Source organism: Coregonus lavaretus (genome assembly GCF_964263955.1).
Source record: "Coregonus lavaretus genome assembly, contig: HAP1_SCAFFOLD_316, whole genome shotgun sequence".
NCBI lineage: Eukaryota > Metazoa > Chordata > Actinopteri > Salmoniformes > Salmonidae > Coregonus > Coregonus lavaretus.
In genome coordinates, this window is record NW_028156444.1 from 306769 (window position 1) to 331409 (window position 24641).

General features: G+C 40.9%; 1 protein-coding gene across 1 annotated transcript; it reads left to right on the plus strand.

Annotated features, from left to right (window-relative positions):
* Positions 1-5627: 5627 nt before the first annotated feature.
* Positions 5628-21624, plus strand: LOC311126330 (ferritin, lower subunit-like). The gene is made up of 5 exons (XM_084200334.1): positions 5628-5687; positions 11057-11160; positions 16321-16467; positions 20888-21013; positions 21304-21624. The coding sequence occupies exons 2-5, from the start codon at positions 11059-11061 to the stop codon at positions 21451-21453; spliced, it is 525 nt and encodes a 174-aa protein (XP_084056460.1). The 5' UTR covers positions 5628-5687; positions 11057-11058; the 3' UTR covers positions 21454-21624.
* Positions 21625-24641: the final 3017 nt, after the last annotated feature.

The window sequence follows — 24641 nt, forward strand, 5'->3', positions numbered from 1 at the left end:
CCGACCCTGTCCAGCGCGCCGACGAGTGCGGTAAAAATATCAGCTGCTGTCGTTGTATCTGTCATCGGCACCAACTCCACGAACTCCTCGGTGACGGTCAATGTGTCATCAACTCCGCGGATGAAAATGGCCAGTTGTGCAACATCTGTAATGTCTGTGCTTTCATCAATTGCAACCGAAAACGCAATAAATGACTTTACTTTTTGCTTCAACTGGCTGTCCAAATCCACTGAAAGATCGGAAATCCTGTCTGCAACTGTGTTTCTTGTCAGGCTGATATTTGCAAAAGCCTGCCGCTTTTCAGGGCACACAATCTCCGCTGCCTTCATCATGCATGTTTTTACAAATTCACCCTCACTAAATTGTTTTGAAGCCACTGCGATTTCATTAGCAATGAGGTAGCTAGCTTTCACTGCAGCATCACTGATGTCTCGGCTGTGAGTAAACACAGACTGCTGTTTCTTCAGACCCGCCAACAGTTCATTCACCTTCTCTCATCTCCGCTGTCCTTGAAAGTTGTCATATTTGTCGGCATGAAGACTCACATAGTGGCGACGAAGGTTATATTCTTTCAGCACTGCAACATGCTCTGAACAAACCAAACATACAGCTTTCCCATTCAATTCTGTGAATAAATCGGATGACAATTTTTCTTGGAACACTCTGCACTCTGCGTCCACTTTTCTCTTTTTTGACAGAGATATATGGGCAATGAGGGTGCCAAAGCACATAATGTTAAAAGTAGAAGCCGTAATAAATATCGCGGGCAAAACAAAGTAGCTCATTGGCTGCACGTGCTTGACCTACTTGCTCTGCCCCGGTATAAACAGTTTGCTTGCTTAACACAATTGCTATTGCGCCATCCAGTGGACGCAATTGGAACAGCAGTTTATTTTATTGAAAAATTGCAGCGCATTTTTATACTTTACAAAATTATTATTATTATTATTTAAATTTTTTATCATCTCACGGGCCGGATTAAACCCGTTTGCGGGCCTGATGCGGCCCGCGGGCCGGACGTTTGACACCCCTGAAATATAGCAATGTGTCATAGGACACATTGTCATACCAAAAATATACAACATAGTACAATATGTTTATTCAAAAAGTCAAGAGAGATGCAATTAAATTTGGCCCAAAAAGCATACTTTATTCATAACAAATATCACAATGAAGTTAATTAATCAAATTGATCATCAACAGTTACACAGAAGTTTCAATTATATGCATGATCAGGGTTCAGGATATCAGCTCATGAAATACACCAAACAATCTCAGAACCATAGTACATGTGCAGGTTACACCAATTAATCACATCATTGCAGATGTATCTTCTTTTGACAATGTACAATGGTGAACACCTTATTTCAAGGTGTTCACCATTATACTCATTGAATCTGATCTACAGTGCCTTCAGAAACTATTCAAACTGCTTTATTTTTTCCACGTTTTGTTGTGTTACAGCCTACATTTAAAAGTGATTAAATTGAGATTATGTGCCACTGATCTACACACAATACCCCATAATGTCAAAGTGGAATTTTGTTTGTATTTTATTTTATTTTTTATTAATACAAAATGAAAAGCTGAAATGTCTTGAACCAATAAGTATTCAACCCCTTTTTTATGGCAAGCCTAAATAATTTGCTTAACAAATTGTATAAAAAGTTGCAATAATAGTGGTTAACATGGTTTTTAAATGACTACACCATCTCTGTACCCTACACATATTGGACAGTAGAGAGAAAAACGTGCTACCCGTCTCTGCTAAAGTCCTCAATCGAATATTGAATTTCAAGCACAGATTCAACCACAAAGACCAGGGACGTTTTTCAATGCCTCGCAAAGAAGGGCACTGATTGGTAGATGGGTAAAAAATAAAAAAAGCAGAAACAGAAAATACTGCACCTTTGAGCATGGTGAAGTTATTAATTAGGCTTTGGATGGTGTATTAATACACACAGTCACTACAAAGATATAGGTGTCCTTCCATCTCAGATGCAGGAGAGGAAGGAAACTGCTCAGGGATTTTACCATGAGGCCAATGGTGAACAGTTACATAGTTTAATTGTTGTGATATGAGAAAACTGAGGATGGATCAACAATAATAATATAATAATAATATGCCATTTAGCAGACGCTTTTATCCAAAGCGACTTACAGTCGTGTGTGCATACATTTTTGTGTATGGGTGGTCCCGGGGATCGAACCCACTACCTTGGCGTTACAAGCGCCGTGCTCTACCAGCTGAGCTACAGAGGACCACAACATTGTAGTTACTCTACAATACTAACCTAAATGACACAGTGAAAAGAAGGAAGCCTGTACAGAATAAAATATTTCAAAACATGCATCCTGTTTGCAACAAGGCACTTAAGTAATTCTGCAAGAAATGTGGCAAAGAAATGAACTTTTGGTCCTGAATACAAAGTCTTATGTTTGGGACAAATCCAACACAACACATCACTGAGTACCACACTTCATATTTTCAAGCATGGTGGTGGCTGCATCATGTTATGGGTATGCTTGTCATCAGCTAGGGATATTTGGGGGGGATAAAAATAAACTGAATACAGCTATAAGCACAGGCAAAATCCTAGAGGAAAACCTGGTTCAGTCTGCTTTCCAACAGACACTGGGAGACAAATTCACCTTTCAGCAAGACAACAACCTAAAACACAAGGCCAAATCTACACTGGAGTTGCATAATGTTCCTGGATGGCCTAGTTACAGTTTTGACCTAAATCGGCTAGAAAATATATGGTAAGATTTGAAAACGTCTGTCTAGCAATATCAACAATCAACTTGACAGAGCTTGAAGAATTCTAAAAATAATATTTGGCAAATATTGTACAATCCAGGTGTTCAAAGCTCTTAGAGACTTACTCAAAAAGACGCCGCCAATGGTGCTTCTACAAAGTATTGACTCAGGAGTGTGAATACTTACAGTACCAGTCAAAAGTTTGGACACACCTACTCATTCAAGGGTTTTTCTTTATTTTTACATTGTAGAATAATAGTGAAGACATCAAAACTATGAAATAACACATCATGTAGTAACCAAAGAAGTGTTAAACAAATCAAAATATATTTTATATTTGAGATTCTTCATATAGTCACCCTTTGCCTTGATGACAGCTTTGCACACTCTTGGCATTCTCTCAACCAGCTTCACCTGGAATGCTTTTCCAACAGTCTTGTAGGAGTTCCCACATATGCTGAGCACTTGTTGGCTGCTTTTCCTTCACTCTGCCGTCCGACTCATCCCAAACCATCTCAATTGGGTTGAGGTCGGGGATTGTGGAGGCCAGGTCATCTGATGCAGCACTCCATCACTCTCCTTCTTGGTCAAATAGCCCTTACACAGCCTGGAGGTGTGTTGGGTCATTGTCCTGTTGAAAAACAAATGATAGTCCCACTAAGCCCAAACCAGATGGGATGGCGTAGCTCTGCAGAATGCCGTGGTAGCCATGCTGGTTAAGTGTGCCTTGAATTCTAAATAAATCACAGACAGTGTCACCAGCAAAGCACCCCCACACCATAACGCCTCCTCCTCCATGCTTTACGGTGGGAACTACACATGCGGAGATCATCCGTTCACCCACACCGCATCTCACAAAGACACAGCGGTTTGAACCAAAAATCTCAAATTTGGACTCCAGACCAAAGGACACATTTCCACCGATCTAATGTCCATTGGTCGTGTTCCTTGGCCAAAGCAGGTCTCTTCTTCATATTGGTGTCCTTTAGTAGTGGTTTCTTTGCAGCAATTCGACCATGAAGACCTGATTCACACAGTCCCCTCTGAACAGTTGATGTTGAGATGTGTCTGTTACTTGAACTCTGTGAAGCATTTATTTGGCCTGCAATTTCTGAGGCTGATGACTCTAATGAACTTGTCCTCTGCAGCAGAGGTAACTCTGGGTCTTCCATTCCTGTGGCGGTCCTCATGAGAGCCAGTTTCATCATAGCGCTTGATGGTTTTTGCGACTGCATATTGACTGACCTTCATGTCTTAAAGTAATGATGGACTGTCGTTTCTCTTTGCTTATTTGAGCTATTCTTGCCATAATATGGACTTGGTCTTTTACCAAATAGGGCTATCTTCTGTATACCCCCCTACCTTGTCACAACACAACTGATTGGCTCAAACGCATTAAGAAGGAAATAAATTCCACAAATTAACTTTTAAGAAGGCACACCTGTTAATTGAAAAGCATTCCAGGTGACTACCTCATGAAGCTGGTTGAGAGAATGCCAAGAGTGTGCAAAGCTGTCATCAAGTCAAAGGGTGGCTATTTGAAGAATCTCAAATATAAAATATATTTTGATTTGTTTAACACGTTTTTGGTTACTACATGATTCCATGTGTGTTATTTAATAGTTTTGATGTTTTTACTATTATTCTACAATGTAAAAAATAGTAAAAATAAAGAAAAACCCTTGAATGAGTAAGTGTGTCAAAACTTTTGACTGGTAGATATTTCTGTATTTCATTTTCAATACATTTACAAAAATGTATAAAAATATGTTTCCATTTTTTCATTATGGGGTATTGTGTGTAGATGGGTGAATTTTTTATTTATTTAATCCATTTTGAATTCAGGCTGTAACACAACAAAATGTTGAATAAGTCAAGGGGTATGAATACATTCTGAAGGCACTGTAGTGTCCAGGCACCTCACTTTAAGTTGTTTGAACACAGTAAAAGTCCAGCAAAACTTCTTATGACCTAGCTTTTTGTTCAAACCCATCTGTTTTGTATTCTAGGGACTCAAGTGAGTAGACTGGACACAGGTTTTATATACACACAATGGATTGTTTTTCCTGTACAGTGCTATATTTGTACCATATAGTGTCCAGGCACCCATTTTTAAGCTGTTTGACCAGGCCAGCAACACTCCATATTATTCAGAGCCCCATGAAATGACACCATATATAGATTCTACAGACCTTACCGAGTACACTCCAGCCCACTTTTACATTGGCACAAATAATAGTTTTTTCTCTATAAGCCAATATGTAATGGCAATACAGCAGTGGAGGCTGCTGAGGGGAGGACGGCTCATAATAATGGCTGGAACGGAGTGTTCTTTCCAGACAGAACACTCTGTTCCAGCCTATATTATGAGCAGTCCTCCCGCCAGCAGCCTCCACTGATATACAGTGATTTGCATTGGGGGCATTTATTTGACCTCGGAACATGTTTTAAAACCAAACATTTATGCAAATGTCACCTAAATATGAAAAAATATGAATAATTGTTCATGTTTAGACAATTATTTTTCATACATCATTAATAAATACAGGTTAATGACTTTTATTAGGAAAATGTATGACATAATGTGACCCAGAAGTACATCTTAAGTGTTGTTGACAAGTAACTGATAGCCCAGTAAGGCTGTTGGCATGAAGTAGGAATAAATAGTTTTAAATTATGGAGTATGGTAGTTATTATTATTATTATTGTTATTTTTTCTTTTTTTTAGTGTAGTGTTAGATGGTATGTTATTTAAAATAAAAAAATTAAGCAAAGTATAAGGGAGTTATACTCCAGTCTAGTAGTTGGCGGTAATGCAACATTTATTGGATGCCAACTGCTGTGAAACCTAATCGAAGAGGAAAGCGCTGTTTCTCAGGTCAACTAACTAGCTGCTCTGGTAGTGATTAGAAACAAAAGGGAGAAAGTAAGTACAACATTCTGGTACTTCAGTATTTGATACGTCAATGCAATTAGCTGGAGGTTTACAAGCTAACGTTAGCTGTGAGACATTATTTAAGTTGTTTACTGTGGATAGCTAATATTGATTTGGGTAACACCAACAAGCTAGCTAGGTAGCTAACGACTATCTTTAACGTTCCTTATCAGAGAAGTACACCCGTGTTGGTGACCTAGCCAGTTAGAAAGCTAGTTTGTCTTGATCTGCATTCCTCGTTTTTGTCTGTTAGCGAGCTACCGTTACTGTACTGTAGGTCACTACACTCACTGTCGCGCATTACTTAGACTGCTTGGCAAGTGCCAACCTGCCAAACTTTGCAATGTATGGGCATGCCTTTATTTGTTAAGTCCAGGATTCGAGATATGTTAGACCAGGGGTACTTAAGTACTATTTTAGAAGGCCCGGTCACTCTTATCCTAGCTAAGTGGTAGCCCAAAGGCCGGCAGATATCGAGACGTTTAATCTAACCGTCCAAAGGGAATAGATGCAGCCGGCTATACACTCACATCCCCCGTGTACCGGTTTTCGTTCTCCATAGAGACTGCAAATGCGTCGACTTCTTCCTTAACTCGATTTAATGGCAAGAATGCGGGAAATATGCGTATTTTCTTTGCGAAACACGATTTTTCACCACCATGCTGAATCCTGATTTTGCGCCCCACATTCAGCCTGGGGTAAACAGGTTCCTGCAACCTGATTGGCTGAACGCAATAGCAACATCCGGGACTAGCATTCCTAGGCATAACCCATTATCCATGGTGCTGGAATGGTAGGCTTATTTCCCGCTTTTTTTCTGCCTTCTCGCCATTAACGAGGAAATCGTCGGATTTGCTGCCTGAATGGAGAATGCTTTTTCAATACGAACCGGTCCACGTTGATACATGTATAGCTAGCTGCATGCATTCTCTGTGGACGGTAAGATGAAACGACTCAATGTGGCCATCTGCCGGCCTTTGGGTTAGCTAGATGGCAAAGGTCCAGATGGATATTTTAATTTATCAGTGTAGTAAGAAACCCCCACCTCGCAACAATGCGACCCCAAACTGTTCACTATTAACACATCTTGTTGGCTGATTTTATTTTTATGCAGTTTCAAAACTAATTTCCTGCAGTTTCACATTTTGCCATGGGGCTGACAGAACATTTAGCAACTTTAAAGCACATTTCCTGCCATGTCTTGTGTATTGATATACTTGAGTAACCCCCCCCCCAAAAAACAAAACATCAATAGGGCCCCCTTGGGGTCGAGGCCCCTGGGTATTTGACTTGGCAATGAGAACCACAAGATTTAGATAGCTGCTTAGCCTAATTGACCTACCTAGCTAATATTGGTTAGTGGATCAGCTGGACATTTCTGACCGGTTATAATCAGTTCTGTCTGTCAGTGAATGACATAACAAAATAAAAACTGCCCTGCACTACCACATTTGTTCCTTTTTTTTGTCTGGACCCGCGGTCCGTTCTGGGTCAGAATACGGACCGCGATCCACCTATTAGAGTATGTGAGCGAAGCTGGAGCGGAGCGTGCCCAATTTCACTGTAGCACGGAGCAAGATTCCCAAAGGCTGGAACGTCGGTCTTCTCACCCTTTCCAATTTCGCTCCAGTAGCGCTCACTTCATGGCTCAGGGCATGCCCGGCCCAGCATGCATTTGTAGTCTACTTGTGTGCTGCTATAGCCCCTTGCTTTAGCTACTGTCATGGAGTTCGCTAAATGTTTTCATAAAGAAACTGATAAAACACACAGGTGCAACATCAAGGTGACTTACAAAGATGAGGACCAAGAGAGGTAGTGCAGTGATCTAGTGTCCACAACTAAAAAATCATTGTGGAATGTGAAAAGACATGTATCCCAAAAGCATGATGGTGTACTTACTACATGCACATGCTAAAATAAAGGAATGAGGTGGGTAGATAACTAAATGTGTCATTGTAGCAAATTATTTATAAACAAATTAATCAGAGCTCTTAACGTTTCATTCATTTTTGTTCTATCTATACAATAGGCCATCATTGATTTTGGCCCAATTGGCCTGGCATATTCCCACGTTCAAGGAGCTTTCTGTTTTGATTGGGTTATTTAGCCTAAAAACCTTTTTAGGCCTACCTAAAAATAAAAAAACAACTCTACATCTCTGCCCAGCCTGGCAATAGTGGCCAAAAGGGTGTTTAGCATTCCCAGTGGCTCTGCAAGTGTGGCGAGGATATTCTCCGCTGCTCTCAAGGCACCATTGCATGAGCCTGAAGCCACAGACTGGCCAAACTCGTGTTTCTAAAAATGAATTCATAAGTCATTTTTAGTTTAATTTCTATTTAATTCTTAGTAAGTCACAGCCTATATGCACAATGTATAGACTATAATGATTTAATACAACAAAATGTTTAAATGCTGAGCCCTTTATGTCCCTACCAGCCAAGTGTGTCGCACTCGCAAATGTATTTCTTTGTAGGCTATGGCCTTGAAATAATTGAAATAATATAGCCTAAATAATTCCTTCTTTTTTCTCTGCCTCCCTGTGTGGCTCCTGACCTACTTAGTGTTTATATGCTATTTAATATGACATGTAGCCTATTTGAAATGATGAGCACTTCTTACATTCACCTTTTCATGTTTATTAAAATACTTTTCATTCAAATCATATGGTTTGGTTTCAATACTTAAAAACCAAATGGTAGGTCCAGGTAGTCACAATTATAGTTGGGTGTTGGTTCAATTGTGATTTTATTGAATGGAGCGAATTTTGAGCTTCATTTTTTTAAACCTGTGAGCGCGGAGCGGTTGGAAAGGACGTGGAGCACCCTTGCGCACTGCTCCATGAGCGATGAGCGGCATTTCTAACCTCTCAACTCTGCTCACAAACTCTTCCACCTATTGAGTATGGCTTGCGTTAGACAGCTGTGTCTGCCACCTTAGCTGAATAAAACCTTTTAATTTGATCTCCCCTTACCCCACGACACATGATATGCAGGGTTTCCATTAGCCGGTAATAGCAGTCTTTTGGCCACATTTTTTTGGGGAAAAGCCGATTTAAATAAATCGCCAGCCAATTGTCCGAAAAAAAGAAGAAGAAAAAAACAGTTGATGGAAATACATTTAGCTGGTCTATTGGTCAATTTGCATCATTTAGTGGAATTCAATTGGTGGATGTGTATTTTCATTAATCGTTATGTTTATCACACGAGCACAGCATATAGAGCGGACAGTCTGTCAGACAGCGCAAGAGCTGCTGCTACAACTTCTCAAACAGCTCATTAGTTGCTGCTGGAGTGAAACGTGCTGTTATAAGCCCAATCATTAGGTAACAATTCTAAATGCAATCACGTGTTAACCTCTATGGGATCGGTGTCATGTGTATGGGACAGTTGAGCTAACGTGCGCTAATGTGATTAGCATGACTGTTTTAAGTAACAGCTAACCTTCCAGGACATAGACATGTCTTATATGGGCAGAAAGTTTACATTCTTGTTAATCTAACTGCACTGTCCAATTTACAGTAGCTATTACAGTGAAAAAATACCATGCTATTGTTTGAGGAGAGTGCACAACAACAAAAACTTATCACGGCAACTGGTTTGATACATTCACCTCTGAAGGTAAATAATGTATTTACATTCAGTAATCTTGCTCTGATTTGTCATCCTAAGGGTCCCAGAGATTATTATTATTATATGCCATTTAGCAGACGCTTTTATCCAAAGCGACTTACAGTCATGCGTGCATACATTTTTGTGTATGGGTGGTCCCGGGGATCGAACCCACTACCTTGGCGTTACAAGCGCCGTGCTCTACCAGCTGAGCTACAGAGACCACCATGTATGTCATTCCTGGGAGTGTGTAAATGTACATTTTCTATTACCATATCACTTTTCTATGTTCTCTATAGTTGTGTACATAAATGTATAATTTGACCAATTCGGCACATTTTGGCAGACTTGATACAAAATAGTCCAGTATTGCAATGCTTCACTGAATCAATCTGAAACTTTGCACACACACTGCTGCCATCTAGTGGCCAAAATCTAAATTCCGCCTAAACTGCAATATTATATTGTGGCCTTTCTCTTGCATTTCAAATATGACGGAACAAAAAAATAAATAGAAAACACTTTTTTCTTTTACCTGATCTAATGTGTTATATTCTCCTACATTAGTTTCACATTTCCACAAACTTCAAAGTGTTTCCTTTCAAATGGTATCAAGAATATGGATATCCTTGCTTCAGGTCCTGAGCTACAGGCAGTTAGATTTGGGTATGTCATTTTAGGCAAATTGAAAAAAAACAATTAACAATTAAAAAGGGCTAGGCCTACTATTTATTTCTCAACTGGTAATTGAAGTGTGCTTCCCATTCAAGTGCATGTAATAGTCATATTAGCAACCCACGCTAGTTGTTGCATCTTTAGATCTCCCCTCTTTCAACATTTCTAACGGATATTTTAATCTCTGTCACATGAAACCGCTCGCAGTGCGGTGCGCTTTTGACAATGTGTTGGTGCGCTTTTGCCTGGTGTTTTCCCGCCAATTGTATTATGGAACAAACATTTGCACGTAGCCTACAGCCTGTGCTCATTGCTGCGCTTATAACGTGAAGAAATAAATTGATGAACATTTTAAGCTAATCGTTCTGATCTATTGCATCAGCCTTATTGCTTTTATCGTCCCACAACTGTCCCAGAGTCTGTTTGGAATAGGCCATTTCTTTCTCGCACAAAACGACAAGCTGACCAATAGAATGTCAACTTTTCTACTATAGGGGATATTAGATTGACATAGGCTAGTGATTTTGCTGTTCGTTACTCGTCTTGTTGGCTGAGGAAAAGTAAATGTGGCAGTTATTCTATCGTCAAAGTGCGCATCGGAATTCGGTAAGAAGGACACACACCATTGCATCCTTGAGTTGCATGTTCTGTTAAGATGAATAACCATAATGTGATTTCTGTCATTCTGAGCACCGTGGGTGCGACCCTAATTGGGTTATGGGTCCAGTAAATTCCTCAAATGCCCATTAAATTAAAATGCTGCCGGAAACCCTGATATGATATATAAATACTAGGGCTGCCTAGTGTAATTGCAACATTTACAATGAGTAGGCTATACATACAGCTGCACGGACTCCGCTTCATGTAGACATGAGTTATATTAGCTATGATTTCATAACTCCAAAGACTACGCTTATTATTTAAAATCGATGCCTTTGTTTCATTGCAGAAAAGAAAGTTGCTAGTTACTAGTAATGGTGTGGGTGAACATATGGTTTATTAAATTAGTCAATATATATTTCATACCAGTGACCTATTTATCTTTTAGTTAATTTCATGTCTATTTTGCCATTTCAGAGATGCAGTCGCAGGTAAATCACAACTTCCACCCAGAGAGTGAGGTGAACATCAACAAGCTGGTGAACATCAAGCTGACTGCATCCTACACATACCTCTCCCTGGTATGATCTATATAATATGTATATACAAAATATTAAGAACACCTGCTCTTTCCATGACAGACTGACCAGGTGAATCCAGGTGAAAGCGATTGTTAGAAATTGCGTAATTCAAATCTGGTATTGGAATAAGAATCAAGAGATCTTCAATCCAAGCTTAATTTATTATATGCAAAATGTATGTATGATAAGTATGAAGGTTCGTATACGGGCTCACTGAAAAACCACGCAGGGCCGACAGAGAACTGATCCATTGTTCTAAGCTCTTCTTCAAATACTCTGACAGAAAGCCTCCACCTCTTCTGTTGGCCAACCAGAGCAAAGGACTGAGTGTGGTCCAGACTCCATTTCAGCCAATCCGTTCCATTTGTTGCCAGGCATAGTTGCTATGATAATAACCTGCGTAGTCAGCACCGAAAATACACAAATCCACTGTAGCCATGTTCAAGGACAGTTTCACAGACAACAAAGAGAGAGTGTTCTTATCAGCCTGTTATGTGAAACAATCCATATCAGTACAGTGCTCCTCATTAATGCATTCCTTCCAAGCTATTCATCACATACAGATCCAATTAAAAAATAAAACCCAACCATTCCCCCTTTTGACGCCCTCTAGGGTGTCACTCATTAAAATACAATACAAACAAAAATAAACACTTTTATTAATAGACAATTTGATAATAAAAGTCCTTCCATCGACACCCAACTTCGCAAACGGTTGGCCACAAGTCACCCAGGCACTTCAAACCTTCACATAAGGAAAGACAAACATTCTCAATGGTTAACTTGATTAATAAAGCATAAAACACAGGATTAATAGAACACAAAACATAAGATTATTAAAACATAAAACACCAACAGGGAAGTACATTTTGGCCCCCTTTAGACACCCTCTAGAGTGTCACTCCACCAAGGCTGGTAGGTCATATCCTTCATTCCTTAGGTCGGAGTCCGGGATTGGGCCGTATCTCACCATCTGTTTGTAAACCACCTTCTCCATCTCCTTTTCTCACCAACCCTCAGACACAGGAAATAAGACAACATCCACAAAGAACAAGTATACCCATAGAAGCTATAACTTCACCCAGAATAGTTACAACAATAGTTTTCCATTTACCAAATATGTTATCAAACCAACTGTTTATGGAGCTATCAATACCAGAGTTCTCAGCCAGTTCGTTCGCCAGCATGGTGATGGTCACTCAAGCGCTTTGGTCACGGGCCCGTCCGGTGCTATATTGTTGGAGATGAAAGTACAGCACATATATCCAAACAGAACACAAACCCCGTCACGCTCAGCCAAAAGCATATCTAAAGCTATTCTATTCTGCCATGTCATTAAGCTAGTTGCCGCTGTCTGCTCAGCTAATCCCTTTATTGCATCACGAGTGTGGTTTATAAATCTTTTGCTGGTTATATTAAATATAATTTATCCAATCTACATTTTTATTAATTGTTGACCACCAGAAAATACTTGATTCAAACCCAGCTGCGATCTGATTGTGGATCCCATCAATATATATCCTTTCATCAAAGGATCCCGGGAGGAGGTCCTACTTTCTACGTGACAACTCACCAGTCTCTGACACGTTTGATTGTTTACATATGTAGTTGAGTTCACAATCAGTTATCACCACACATCCATCAGATGTCAGCACGGGTCTGGTTTTGGGTCCTAAAATCCTCTGGCTGCAACAAAGAGGAGAGATTAGTCATGGTCTCTTTTAGTTGTGACATTCTCTGTGTGGGAGCAGGAGCTAAGAGGCCCTACCCTGTATCCTGTCTTACTAGTCCTAGAAAAATAATTAGAATCCCCTGTGACTTCAAACTGAGGCAACCCAGGTCGGGATGACTTTGTTTATCGGGGGAAACAGATAGTGCAAGTTACCATAAGACTCTTTCACCACATTCCCAGGTGGCTTGCATGGAGGATAATCCTGACAGAGAGTCAAAGCCTGTCAATGGGAACGGAGTAGTTGTTAACCCTGGTTTGGCTGTCCTACAGGCATAACAGTCCTCTTTAGACCGTATACTGAATCCATTCCAACCACAGGTTAAAATCTATTTACTCCGTCTCCATCTGTACTACTTCCTTCAGGTCTATAGTTTGCACTGTCTCACTACCTCCCTCAGAGAGGTTTACTCTATAGGGTGCCCCAGCTGAAGAAGATATCTCACTTGTCAGGTCTGTAATCTGTTTTAGCATAATTCAGACTTTCAGACAGTACCTACCCTCATATGGGTCGCACTGCCATTTCTGATAATTCCCTACTTTCACAATACTCCACCTGTCCCTAAACTGTGTATGGAGATTGGTGATGTCCTTCCCTAAAGTCCCTAGTATTTCCCCTTTCCCTACGTCTAGCTGTCTCCTATGCCTTTTCAACTTGTGTTAGGTTAACTACCACTTCTGGCTGAAACAGGAGGGTCCGTGTGTGTTAGGAATATGGCCCCCACAATCAGACAGCTACCTACCGTCGGGAGACCTGTGAATCCCCACCCTCGCCCTGAGAACATGTCAGATGCCAGAGGCCAACCCATTGCTTTACCTTCTATCGAACTCACACAGGGATGGTCAGACAGGGTAAGGGAATCTTCGTTAAGGAGCCAACCCCCGAGCCCTTGTGGTGATCGGATCTTTCTCCTAACTCTGTGTTTGTTCGTCAGGTGTAGCTGGGTTTACCTTTTTGCAGTGAGTGACATGCACCCAAATGGATCTCTCAGCTATTCTGCTGGCAAAGGCAGTACTTGGTAGGGCCCTTCCCGCCAGGCCTGCTTCAGTCTCCTGGTTAGATAGAGTGGGTCACCTTCTCCTTTAGTTCACCTGTGGGGCACAAAACCTCTGACATACAGGTGTGGTTAATAAACTATCATACATGTTTGTTTTTTTAAAGTATTTTGTCCTCTCCTTCGTATATATTTAATATCTAATCCAACCATCCCCCTTTTTGACACATGATTTGGCCATGTGTCAATATTACCACCTACCTAAACAATCACTTTAGTTAATATTGGTAATTCATTATCCAATTCCCATTCCTCCACTCTCTCTTCTGTTATTTTATGGTTCAAATCAAATATATTATTACCAAATTATAATCTTCTTCACAATTTGCACAGTATTACAAATTACCCTCAACTTAGCTCTGGACAAGAGCGTCTGCCAAATCACCAAAAATGCAAATGTAAATATTCTCTACTTTCTCACCCATCTCATCCCTCGTCAGAAACCCACATGCACCTCTCAAATAATCACCCCGTGGTGTTCCCAGCCAACTCCAGTCTTTCCTCGCTCCAAAAGCCACAGTTTCGCTCTCTCCAGCCCCTCCCCTCGCAACTCTCTCTCCAGTGCTCGGGTGGGAGCAGGCTTCTTCGAGGAGCTGTTTTAGTGTTTCCAATATTCTGTGGTTATTTAAAGTATTTTAGTCTATTTATTTAAATCAAATCACTCCCACCTAATTAGTCAAAGCTGGTGCATGTTTATATTGAAACGATAAACCAAAATATTTCAGTCTAATTGTTTAACCAGTATTTTGCAGGGTCAAACGCCACAGTTCAATCATATCAGCTCACACGTTTCAGTTCAGTCACACTAGTCATTCATCACTTTAGCTTTATGTTCCTAATTGTTATTAACGGGTTATATGGTTTAAGCAACCACAAACCCAACAGTTATCCCCAAATTATACAGTTTGGACAGGCACAGACGTCTTTGATTCCCAATTAGTTTTCTATCAAGGTATACTGGTTTATCATTCACACTCTCATTCATACGACCACACTCTCACTGTCTAACCTTTTATCATGCTTCCTATGATTTTTAAGTCATAAACCGTACTGTCACACCACTTGTGTAGAATATCTTCTATGGGAGTCAGACCCCTCTAACCATAGTTCACTACTTATTTAAAACACCTCCTATGGGAGTCACACCCTCTAACCATAGGTCACACTGTTTATTTAAAATACATCCTATGGGAGTCACACCCTCTAACCATAGGTCACACTGTTAATTTAAAATACATCCTATGGGAGTCACACCCTCTAACCATAGGTCACACTGTTAATTTAAAATACATCCTATGGGAGTCACACCCTCTAACCATAGGTCACACTGTTAATTTAAAATACATCCTATGGGAGTCACACCCTCTAACCATAGGTCACACTTTATTCGCTTTAAAGTGCCACCTATGAACCTCTAGTCATAGTTTGTACTCCCATGGGTTTAACCATCACAATTATCAAACATTTGCATAGTATATTATGAAATCGAAGTAGTATACTGTAATTGTTATTTATAGTACAATAGGGTTCACTTACATCAAACAGGTGCTTCACAAAATTTATTTGGATAAAGCCAATGTGCAAAACTTCAGTTATATTACAATAGGTGTTTTGCTTACCTTTTATAGAAGCCCGGGCAATTTGTGAAACACAGTTCGATGACAGTGATGTCCAATAGGCTGGGTGAATTCCAGCGAAGTGAAGTTCCGCTACCAGATCACAGTCGGAGGTCACCAATTGTTAGAAATTGCGTAATTCAAATCTGGTATTGGAATAAGAATCAAGAGATCTTCAATCCAAGCTTAATTTATTATATGCAAAATGTATGTATGATAAGTATGAAGGTTCGTATACGGGCTCACTGAAAAACCACGCAGGGCCGACAGAGAACTGATCCATTGTTCTAAGCTCTTCTTCAAATACTCTGACAGAAAGCCTCCACCTCTTCTGTTGGCCAACCAGAGCAAAGGACTGAGTGTGGTCCAGACTCCATTTCAGCCAATCCGTTCCATTTGTTGCCAGGCATAGTTGCTATGATAATAACCTGCGGAGTCAGCACCGAAAATACACAAATCCACTGTAGCCATGTTCAAGGACAGTTTCACAGACAACAAAGAGAGAGTGTTCTTATCAGCCTGTTATGTGAAACAATCCATATCAGTACAGTGCTCCTCATTAATGCATTCCTTCCAAGCTATTCATCACATACAGATCCAATTAAAAAATTAAAACCCAACACGATGATCCCTTATTGATGTCACTGGCTATTTTCTCCTCTGTGCTCCTGCATGTTATAAAAACATGTGATCTGTTGATGTTACTGACCTGTTTTTATCCAATGTGAATTTCATGTTTTATTTCTCTGTTCTCTCCTAGGGGATGTATTTCGACAGGGACGACGTGGCTTTGCCCAGCTTCTCTAGTTTTTTCCTGGAGTGCTCCGTGAAGGAGAGGGTGCAAGCAGAGAAATTGCTGGAATACCAGAATATGAGATGTGGTCACGTTCTCCTTCAGACCATCGCTGTAAGTCACTATTTCTCCCCGGTTAACTACAAAACATGCTCACTCCTATTTTGCTTTTAAGGCCTTTGTACCTGAGACTGGCAGCTGAATTTACTGTCCTGGAATTGCCCTCTCCCTCACTATCATAATTTACCCATGTATAGGGCCCTATAAAATCAGTTAAATGTTTGGCCTGATTAAGTTTTTTCCCAAATTCCGCTTTTCTCCATTTTTGTTTTCCCAGGACCATTTTTTCAATTTATGTTTTCAGGTTTGATCTCAAAATCTCAATTTTTTTTATAGAACATCCAGTTTTGTTGTTTTTCTAAGTCTACAACAATGCTTAAATCACATCAGGAGACCACTTTTGAGATCTGAGAAAAATGTAAGAAATGTAGTTACCCAGGTAGGCATTGGCCTTGCTCTGGCACCCCAATGGTGGAACAAGCTCCCTCACGACGCTAGGACAGCGGAGTCACTCACCACCTTCCGGAGACACTTGAAACCCCACCTCTTTAAGGAATACCTGGGATAGGATAAAGTAATCCTTCTACCCCCACCCCCCAAAAAAAATATCAAAAAAAATAAACATTTTGTAAAGTGGTTATCCCACTGGCTATAAGGTGAATGCACCAATTTGTAAGTCGCTCTGGATAAGAGCGTCTGCTAAATGACGTAAATGCAATGCCCACCAGCCAGAGACCATTGTTTGGTTACCAGTGTTTCTGTAGTGCTCATGTGATTGCAGGGTTTGCAGAACAAATGGCCACGGGATTAATGAAAATAATCATGATATCCTTCTGCCAGGTAGGCATTGGCAACTTTGTAGTTAACATTTAATTGATAAGGTTTTTGGGAAAGCCTTTCCATCCGCCAGCAGACAATTAGCGTTATCGCTAATGGCTATGAAAAGCGTAGACTAGGCATATGCTCGCACCGCACACAACACACAGAATCACATGCTTTCTGTTCATGTCTTATTAACCGAACGAGTCCCACCGTGACGCTGGCACGATTTTGACTTCTAACCCCTTTTAAACATCTTCTGCATCCATTGGTACCAACCATTAGTTCGTGTAAATAACGGGGGCTGAGCTAGAGCGGTGTTTGTAAAACAAGGGTGGATCCCGAAGGGGCCCAGGGCCAGGTATTTTTACAAAAACGTCTACAGAGTCCGAATGGTTTATTCTTTTAGTAGTTTGTAGCTATCTATGAAAAACTGAGACTGTCACAAACACGCACATGTAACATGTTTTGCTCTGACGTTCACAAGCTACACAAGAAACGTTAGAAGATCATAGGAAATCCAAGGACATAGTGTCTATAATACTGTAATAAGCTCACTTAGTTGCTGTCACAAACTCCACACAGTTGTCACTGACTAGTTGGATATTCATTTTCCAGTGAGCAAACAATTTCAATACATACAGCACTCATATAAATTCATTTTTTTCGTGTTTTTGCTTTGGCGGACCTTGTTTTTTTAAATTGACATTTGTCAATTAAAACTCATGAATGCAAATGTTTGTCATTGTTTTGTGTTCTACTTGTAGCCCAGGTTGTCCTGAAAATAAATGTTAAAACACTTAATTGTGAGGCTCCCGAGTGGCGCAGTGGTCTAAGGCACTGCATCTCGGTGCTTGAGGCGTCACCACAGAGCCCCTGGTTCGATTCCAGGCTGTATCACAACCGGCCGTGATTGGGAGTCCCATAGGGCGGCACACAATTGGCCCAGCGTCGTCTGGGTTTGGCCGGTGTAGGCCGTCATTGTAAATAATACTTTTTTCTTAACTGACTTTCCTAGTTAAATAAAGGTAAAATAAAAAATATATAAGGGCTGGACATGCAAATAAATGAAAGTCAGATAAATCAAAAGCCAATTTTGCTGCGGTCTAGGGACTGATAGGGTTAACTTGGGCAAATTTCATGATTTATTATATATACATTTAGTTGATTTCCTACTAAGTTCAATACATTTTTGAATATTGTCGAATTCCCTCAATGCAAATTTCACGCTCTAATGTTCCAAGCCCTCTTCTTATCAGGGGAGCCATTTCCAGTGCGTTGTCAGGCATTGCCAACAGGGAGATCTCGTTAAATATGGATAGAATTCGTTAAAATTACTAAATGGCATTCACAGAATTTAAACGCTACAGCAATGCTCTTGTGAAAATTTAGAAATGTGAAAACTAGTGTTTCAGCATGTATTATAACCACTACAAAGATGATGCTAGATAGCTAGCTTCTTCAAAAGACCTGACTGGTTAGCTAGCTAGCAGCAGAGCCTTCTGGCTAATATCATAGACTTTGTCTAACATTGTTTTACAAAGAAATAGGTCTATGTACTTGTCATGTTAGTTGAAGCTAACATTAGTTTACAAAATGATTGTTTGCTAAGGTGTATATTCGGTTGGCTTTGCTATCTAGCAAGCTGAGATCTTATTGCTCAAGTTGGTAATCCCGTTGTTTTGAAAACCGCTTGCTAGCCCTCGTCCAGTACATAACATGCAAATATCTAATGTTATCCTAGCTAGCTTAGTGTTACTTCTCTGTAGGGCTTTCCCTGACCCAAAAATATATTGGTTGTACGAAAGTAGTCTGTTCTTTCGACCAATCGATTGGTCTACATTTTAAAATGTGTATTTTTCCATATACAGTGCATTCGGAAAGTATTCAGACCCCTTCCCCTTTTCCACATTTTGTTACGTTAAAGCCTTATTCTAAAATGGATTCAATCAAAATGTCCTCAATCTACACACAATACCCCATAATGACAAAGCCAAAACCGTTTTTTAGAAATGTGTGCAAATGTATAAAAATAAATAAATACCTTATTAACATAATTATTCAGACCCTTTGCTATGAGACTCGAAATTTAGTTCAGGTGCATCCTGTTTCCAATTATCATCCTTGAGATGTTTCTACAACTTGAAGTCCACCTGTGGTAAATTAAATTGATTGGACATGATTTGGAAAGGCACACACCTGTCTATATAAGGTCCCACAGTTGACAGTACATGTCAGAACAAAACCAAACCATGAGGTCGAAGGAATTGTCCGTAGAGCTCCGAGACAGGATTGTGTCGAAGCACAGATCTGGGGAAGGGTTTCAAAACATTTCTGCAGCATTGAAGGTCCCCAAGAACACAGTGGCCTCCATCATTCTTAAATGGAATAAGTTTGAACCACCAAGACTCTTCCTATAGCTGTCCGCCCGGCCAAACTGAGCAATCGGGGGAGAAGGGCCTTGGTCAGGGAGGTGACCAAGAACCCGATGGTCACTGACAGAGCTCCAGGGTTCCTCTGTGGCGATGGGAGAATCTTTCAAAAGGACAACCATCTTTGCAGCATTTTACCAATCAGGCCTTTATGGTAGATTGGCAAGACGGAAGCCACTCCTCAGTAAAACGCACATGACAGCCCACTTGGAGTTTGCCAAAAGGCAGCTAAAGGACTCTCAGACCATGAGAAGCAAGATTCTTTGGTCTGATGAAACCAAGATTGAACTCTTTGGCCTGAATGCAAAGCGTCACATCTGGAGGAAACCTGGCACCATCCCTACGGTGAAGCATGGTGGTGGCAGAATCATGTTGTGGGGATGTTTTTCAGCAGCAGGGACTGGGAGACTAGTCAGGATCTAGGGAAAGATGAACGGAGCAAAGTATAGAGAGATCCTTGATGAAAACCTGCTCAAGAGCGCTCAGGACCTCAGACTGGGGCAAAGGTTCACCTTCTAACAGGACAATGACCCTAAGCACACAGCCAAGACAACACAGGAGTGGCTTCGGGACAAGTCTCTGAATGTCCTTGAATGGCCCAGCCAGAGCCCGGACTTGAACCTGATCGAACACCTCTGGAGAGACCTGAAAATAGCTGTGCAGCGACTGGATTTCTGCATGCATGTCAATACCACAGGAGTCCTCTTACATTTTGGGAACTTTAGTCCTGTTGATCAGTGCATCCCGAATGGAGGCAGCAAACAAGGTACCAGGCCAGCTGGGATTTACAACCTGATAGCAATATTTTTGGGACTATCAAGAAATGTATTGAGCTGCATCCATCTATTCTGCCAACAATGCCTTAATGTATGTAATGGAATGTTGAGTCAAATATAACCTATTTTTAAAACCTCTTATAAAGTGGAATGGAATGTGGAAGGTGCTAGAATGCATTGACTGTATTCCGTTTTAATGTTTGGATTCCGTTATTCCGTCAGCGTGTTCCTCAACGCGGATTTGTCAAGGCCCTACATGCAGTTGTGATACCCAAGTCACTGTGCCTGTTTGACTACATTGCAGGAGAACTGTGAAGAATCACTAATATACAAATAACTTTGCTTGATGCATCCCAAATAACTACTCTGTGATCTAGATTAGCGGTTCTGGGCCTTGCCTTGCTCAAACTGATTCCTTGAAATGCGCTGTCTGTCTCTCTGTTTCAGAAACCCAGCAGGGAGGACTGGCGAAGTGGCCTGGAGGCCATCACCTTCTCCCTGGAGTTTCAGAAAACCCTCAACACGTCCCTCCTCGAGGTGCACCGTGGTGCCAATACTCACACTGACCCCAATGTAAGTCCATGATAATTATCCCATTGTGATTAACTGCTGTGCATATTTTAATGGATGTTTACAGTGTTATTAGATCAGATGTATATGATAGCTATGTATAACTGAAGCTCATAACAGCTATGTTGGTCTGTTAGTGATTTGAACAGATCAAATATGGAGAAGGAGGAACAGATCGAATGTTGAAGGAATACCTGCAGGATGCATCTACCAGTATGATATCAATGCTGTGCTGTGTCTGTTGCAACCGGGCATTACAATACAATCTTACTTTTAATTTACTTCCTCATTAGCTGTCTGACTTCCTAGAGCAGCACTTCCTGTCCGACAGCCACGACACCATCAAGAAGCTGGGCGACCATCTGGGCAGCCTGACCCGCCTCACTTCCTCTGAGACCCATGGCTCCATGGGAGAATACCTGTTTGACAAACACACCCTGTAAGACCCACAGCAAGAAGAGAGCACAGCTTTCAAACAGGGACTGGAGTCTTGTGCTGGGCAGAACGTCCTTTCTAACTGTGCATGCATTTCCGTTACAAGTAGCACTAAAGTGTGATTTAGCAACAGAACCACATACCTCTTTTACAGTACGTACAGAGAACAATGCAAGATAATGGAACAGTTGAATACCTCAATAACACCCGTTTACCACTTCTGATGTGAACAGTGGTTACCACTGACAAAAGGTGTAATGGGTTCGCACAAAAAAAAAATATCACATAATTTAGAACATCAAATAGTACGCTTTATTTTCACTGCATCAGGGATAGCGTACACAGATGTTTCGGCTTTACATCCTTAAGTGTGTAGGTACAGTTTTCTTTTAATTCAAAACAGCATTTTTAAAGAACAAACGATGTGCAGCAGGTGCTTCTAATCAGGGTTGCCAATCATCTGCCAATCAGGGATGTGGCTTTTCTGGCCTACTTGTATACAAATGAGTCACAAAGAAATACAGAATTATAGGGTATGGGAGCGGGCATGAAGGGCAACTCACAAATCAACCGCCCCAGGTGTCTGTTCACCTAAACAACCCTGGTGCTATAAGTCAACTTGGTTTCTGCCGTAGTTGATCAAGCATTCCAGCAATATATATGCTTCATTGTGTTGTGCATTCCTACATATTTATGAATCAATGCTGTGTTACACCTAGTTTCATTTTTAAAAAGCAGCATATCATTAAATATGTTCTGAAGGATTTAATCTAGTTTAATTTGAATAAAAGTAACACTACTGGTATAGATGGCGTTGTCTTATTTTGGGGGGGTCCTGGTATTCCTGGGTCACTGTCGAGCGAAGGTTTGTTTTACTTGCGACTGCCATACAGCCTGTGGTAGATTGTTATAAAAAAATGTTTAAGTATAACCGCAAAGAAAATATACACTACCAGTCAAAAGTTTGGACACACTTACTCATTCAAGGGTTTTTCTTTATTTTTACAATTTTTGACATTAGAGAATAATAGTGAAGACATCAAAACTATGAAATAACACATGGAATCATGTAGTAACCAAAAAAGTGTTAAACAAATCAAAATATATTTGAGATTCTTCAAATAGCCTCCCTTTGCCTTGATGACAGCTTTGCACACTCTTGGCATTCTCTCAACCAGCTTCATGAGGTAGTCACCTGGAATGCATTTCAATTAACAGGTGTGCCTTCTTAAAAGTTAATTTGTGGAATTTATTTCCTTCTTAATGCGTTTGAGCCAATCAGTTGTGTTGTGACAAGGTAGGGGTGGTATACAGAAGATAGCCCTATTTGGTAAAATACCAAGTCCATATTAGGGCAAGAACAGCTCAAATAAGCAAAGAGAAACGTCCATCATTACTTTAAGACATGAAGGGCAGTCAATATGGAACATTTCGATTTCAGTCACAAAAACCATCAAGCGCTATGATGAAACTGGCTGTCATGAGGACCGCCACAGGAATGGAAGACCGAGAGTTACCTCTGCTGCAGAGGATAAGTTCATTAGAGTTACCAGCCTCAGAAATCGCAGCCCAAATAAATGCTTCACAGATTTCAAGTAACAGACACATCTCAACATCAACTGTTCAGAGGAGACTGTGTGAATCAGGCCTTCATGGTCGAGTTGCTGCAAAGAAACCACTACTAAAGGACACCAATAATAGGAAAAGACTTGCTTGGGCCAAGAAACACGAGCAATGGACATTAGACCGGTGGAGAGATTTTTGGTTCCAACCGCCGTGTCTTTGTGAGACGTGGTGTGGGTGAACGGATGATTTCTGCATGTGTATTTCCTATCGTGAAGCATGGAGGAGGTGGTGTTATGGTGTGGGGGTGCTTTGCTGGTGACACTGTGATTCATTTAGAATTCAAGGCACACTTAACCAGCATGGCTACCACAGCATTCTGCAGTGATACGCCATCCCATCTGGTTTGGGCTTAGTGGGACTATCATTTGTTTTTCAACAGGACATTGACCCAACACACCTCCAGGCTGTGTGAGGGCTAGTGTAAGGGCTATTTTACCAAGAAGGAGAGTGATGGAGTGCTGCATCAGATGACCTGGCCTGCACAATCCCCCGACCTCTATCCCAATTGAGATGGTTTGGGATGAGTCGGAACGCAGAGTGAAGAAAAAGCAGCCAACAAGTGCTAATATATGTGGGAACTCCTTCAAGACTGTTGGAAAAGCATTCCAAGTGAAGCTGGTTGAGAGAATGGCAAGAGTGCCAACACTTTTTTGGTTACGACATGATTCCATATGTGTTATTTCATAGTTTTGATGTCTTCACTATTATTCTACAATGTAGAAAATAGTAAAAATAAAGAAAAACCCTGGAATGAATAGGTTTGTCCAAACATTTGACTGGTACTGTAGGTCTGGAAAATTGTGAGTCAAAACCTATTCAACACAATTTTTGACAAGAAGATCACCTTAAGTTCCACCTATGCACTAATCTCGTTCCCAGCTAATTCTGCCCAAATGCCCGAAAGGTCTGGTGGACCAACGTGTCAAACTTGGCCTTCGTTAGCCAATAAAAAGATTGTGAGGATCTACCCGACGCATAGGCAGTGAGGGGATTCTATTAATGCCCCCGGTGAACAGAGTTAGCGTTGATTGTATTCTATTTCGAACCGGGCTGCCTCCCGGGCGTGAGTCAAGTGCCTGTTCTGGCTGACAGCAGTCGTCCCAAAACAAAAGTGACGTAGGAATCTGTGTTTTCACATGCAAAAGTGATCGCTTTCTGCCTCCCTAATGAAAACTATTTTGAAAATTCAAACATGTTTTATGGAAAAGAGATGTTTCTGAATGATGCACCATGCTGCATTGTTGACGATGGTCTTGTCCCATGCATCAACCAATGGTTGCGTGCCACATAATCGACTGTGCCGTCGGGCACCACATTGCTATAACATGTTGTTAGCTGATACGTAAAATACAAATACAAACGTTGTAACATCTGGCATGCGTCAGCAACGTCTGAGCAGGGGAACACGACCAATATGAACGAGCGGCGCTCATTACAGTTCGATTTGAGCAGGGCGCGCCTCCCTCATTGGCTTCGCCTGGTCACGTGACAGGCCATAGCCCGGTTCAACCCAGGGCAGCTTAATAGAACTCCCTCATTGGCTTAATCTACCAACCAATCATCTCCCACA

What these genes read in the sequence shown, in the direction of transcription:
- LOC311126330 (XM_084200334.1), top strand. Translation starts at nt 11,059, where the DNA reads ATGCAGTCGCAGGTAAATCACAACTTCCACCCAGAGAGTGAGGTGAAC. An exon ending in TTCTCCTTCAGACCATCGCT is followed by an intron (nt 16,468 to 20,887) that starts GTAAGTCACTAT and finishes TCTCTGTTTCAG; the next exon opens with AAACCCAGCAGGGAGGACTG. An exon ending in ATACTCACACTGACCCCAAT is followed by an intron (nt 21,014 to 21,303) that starts GTAAGTCCATGA and finishes CTTCCTCATTAG; the next exon opens with CTGTCTGACTTCCTAGAGCA.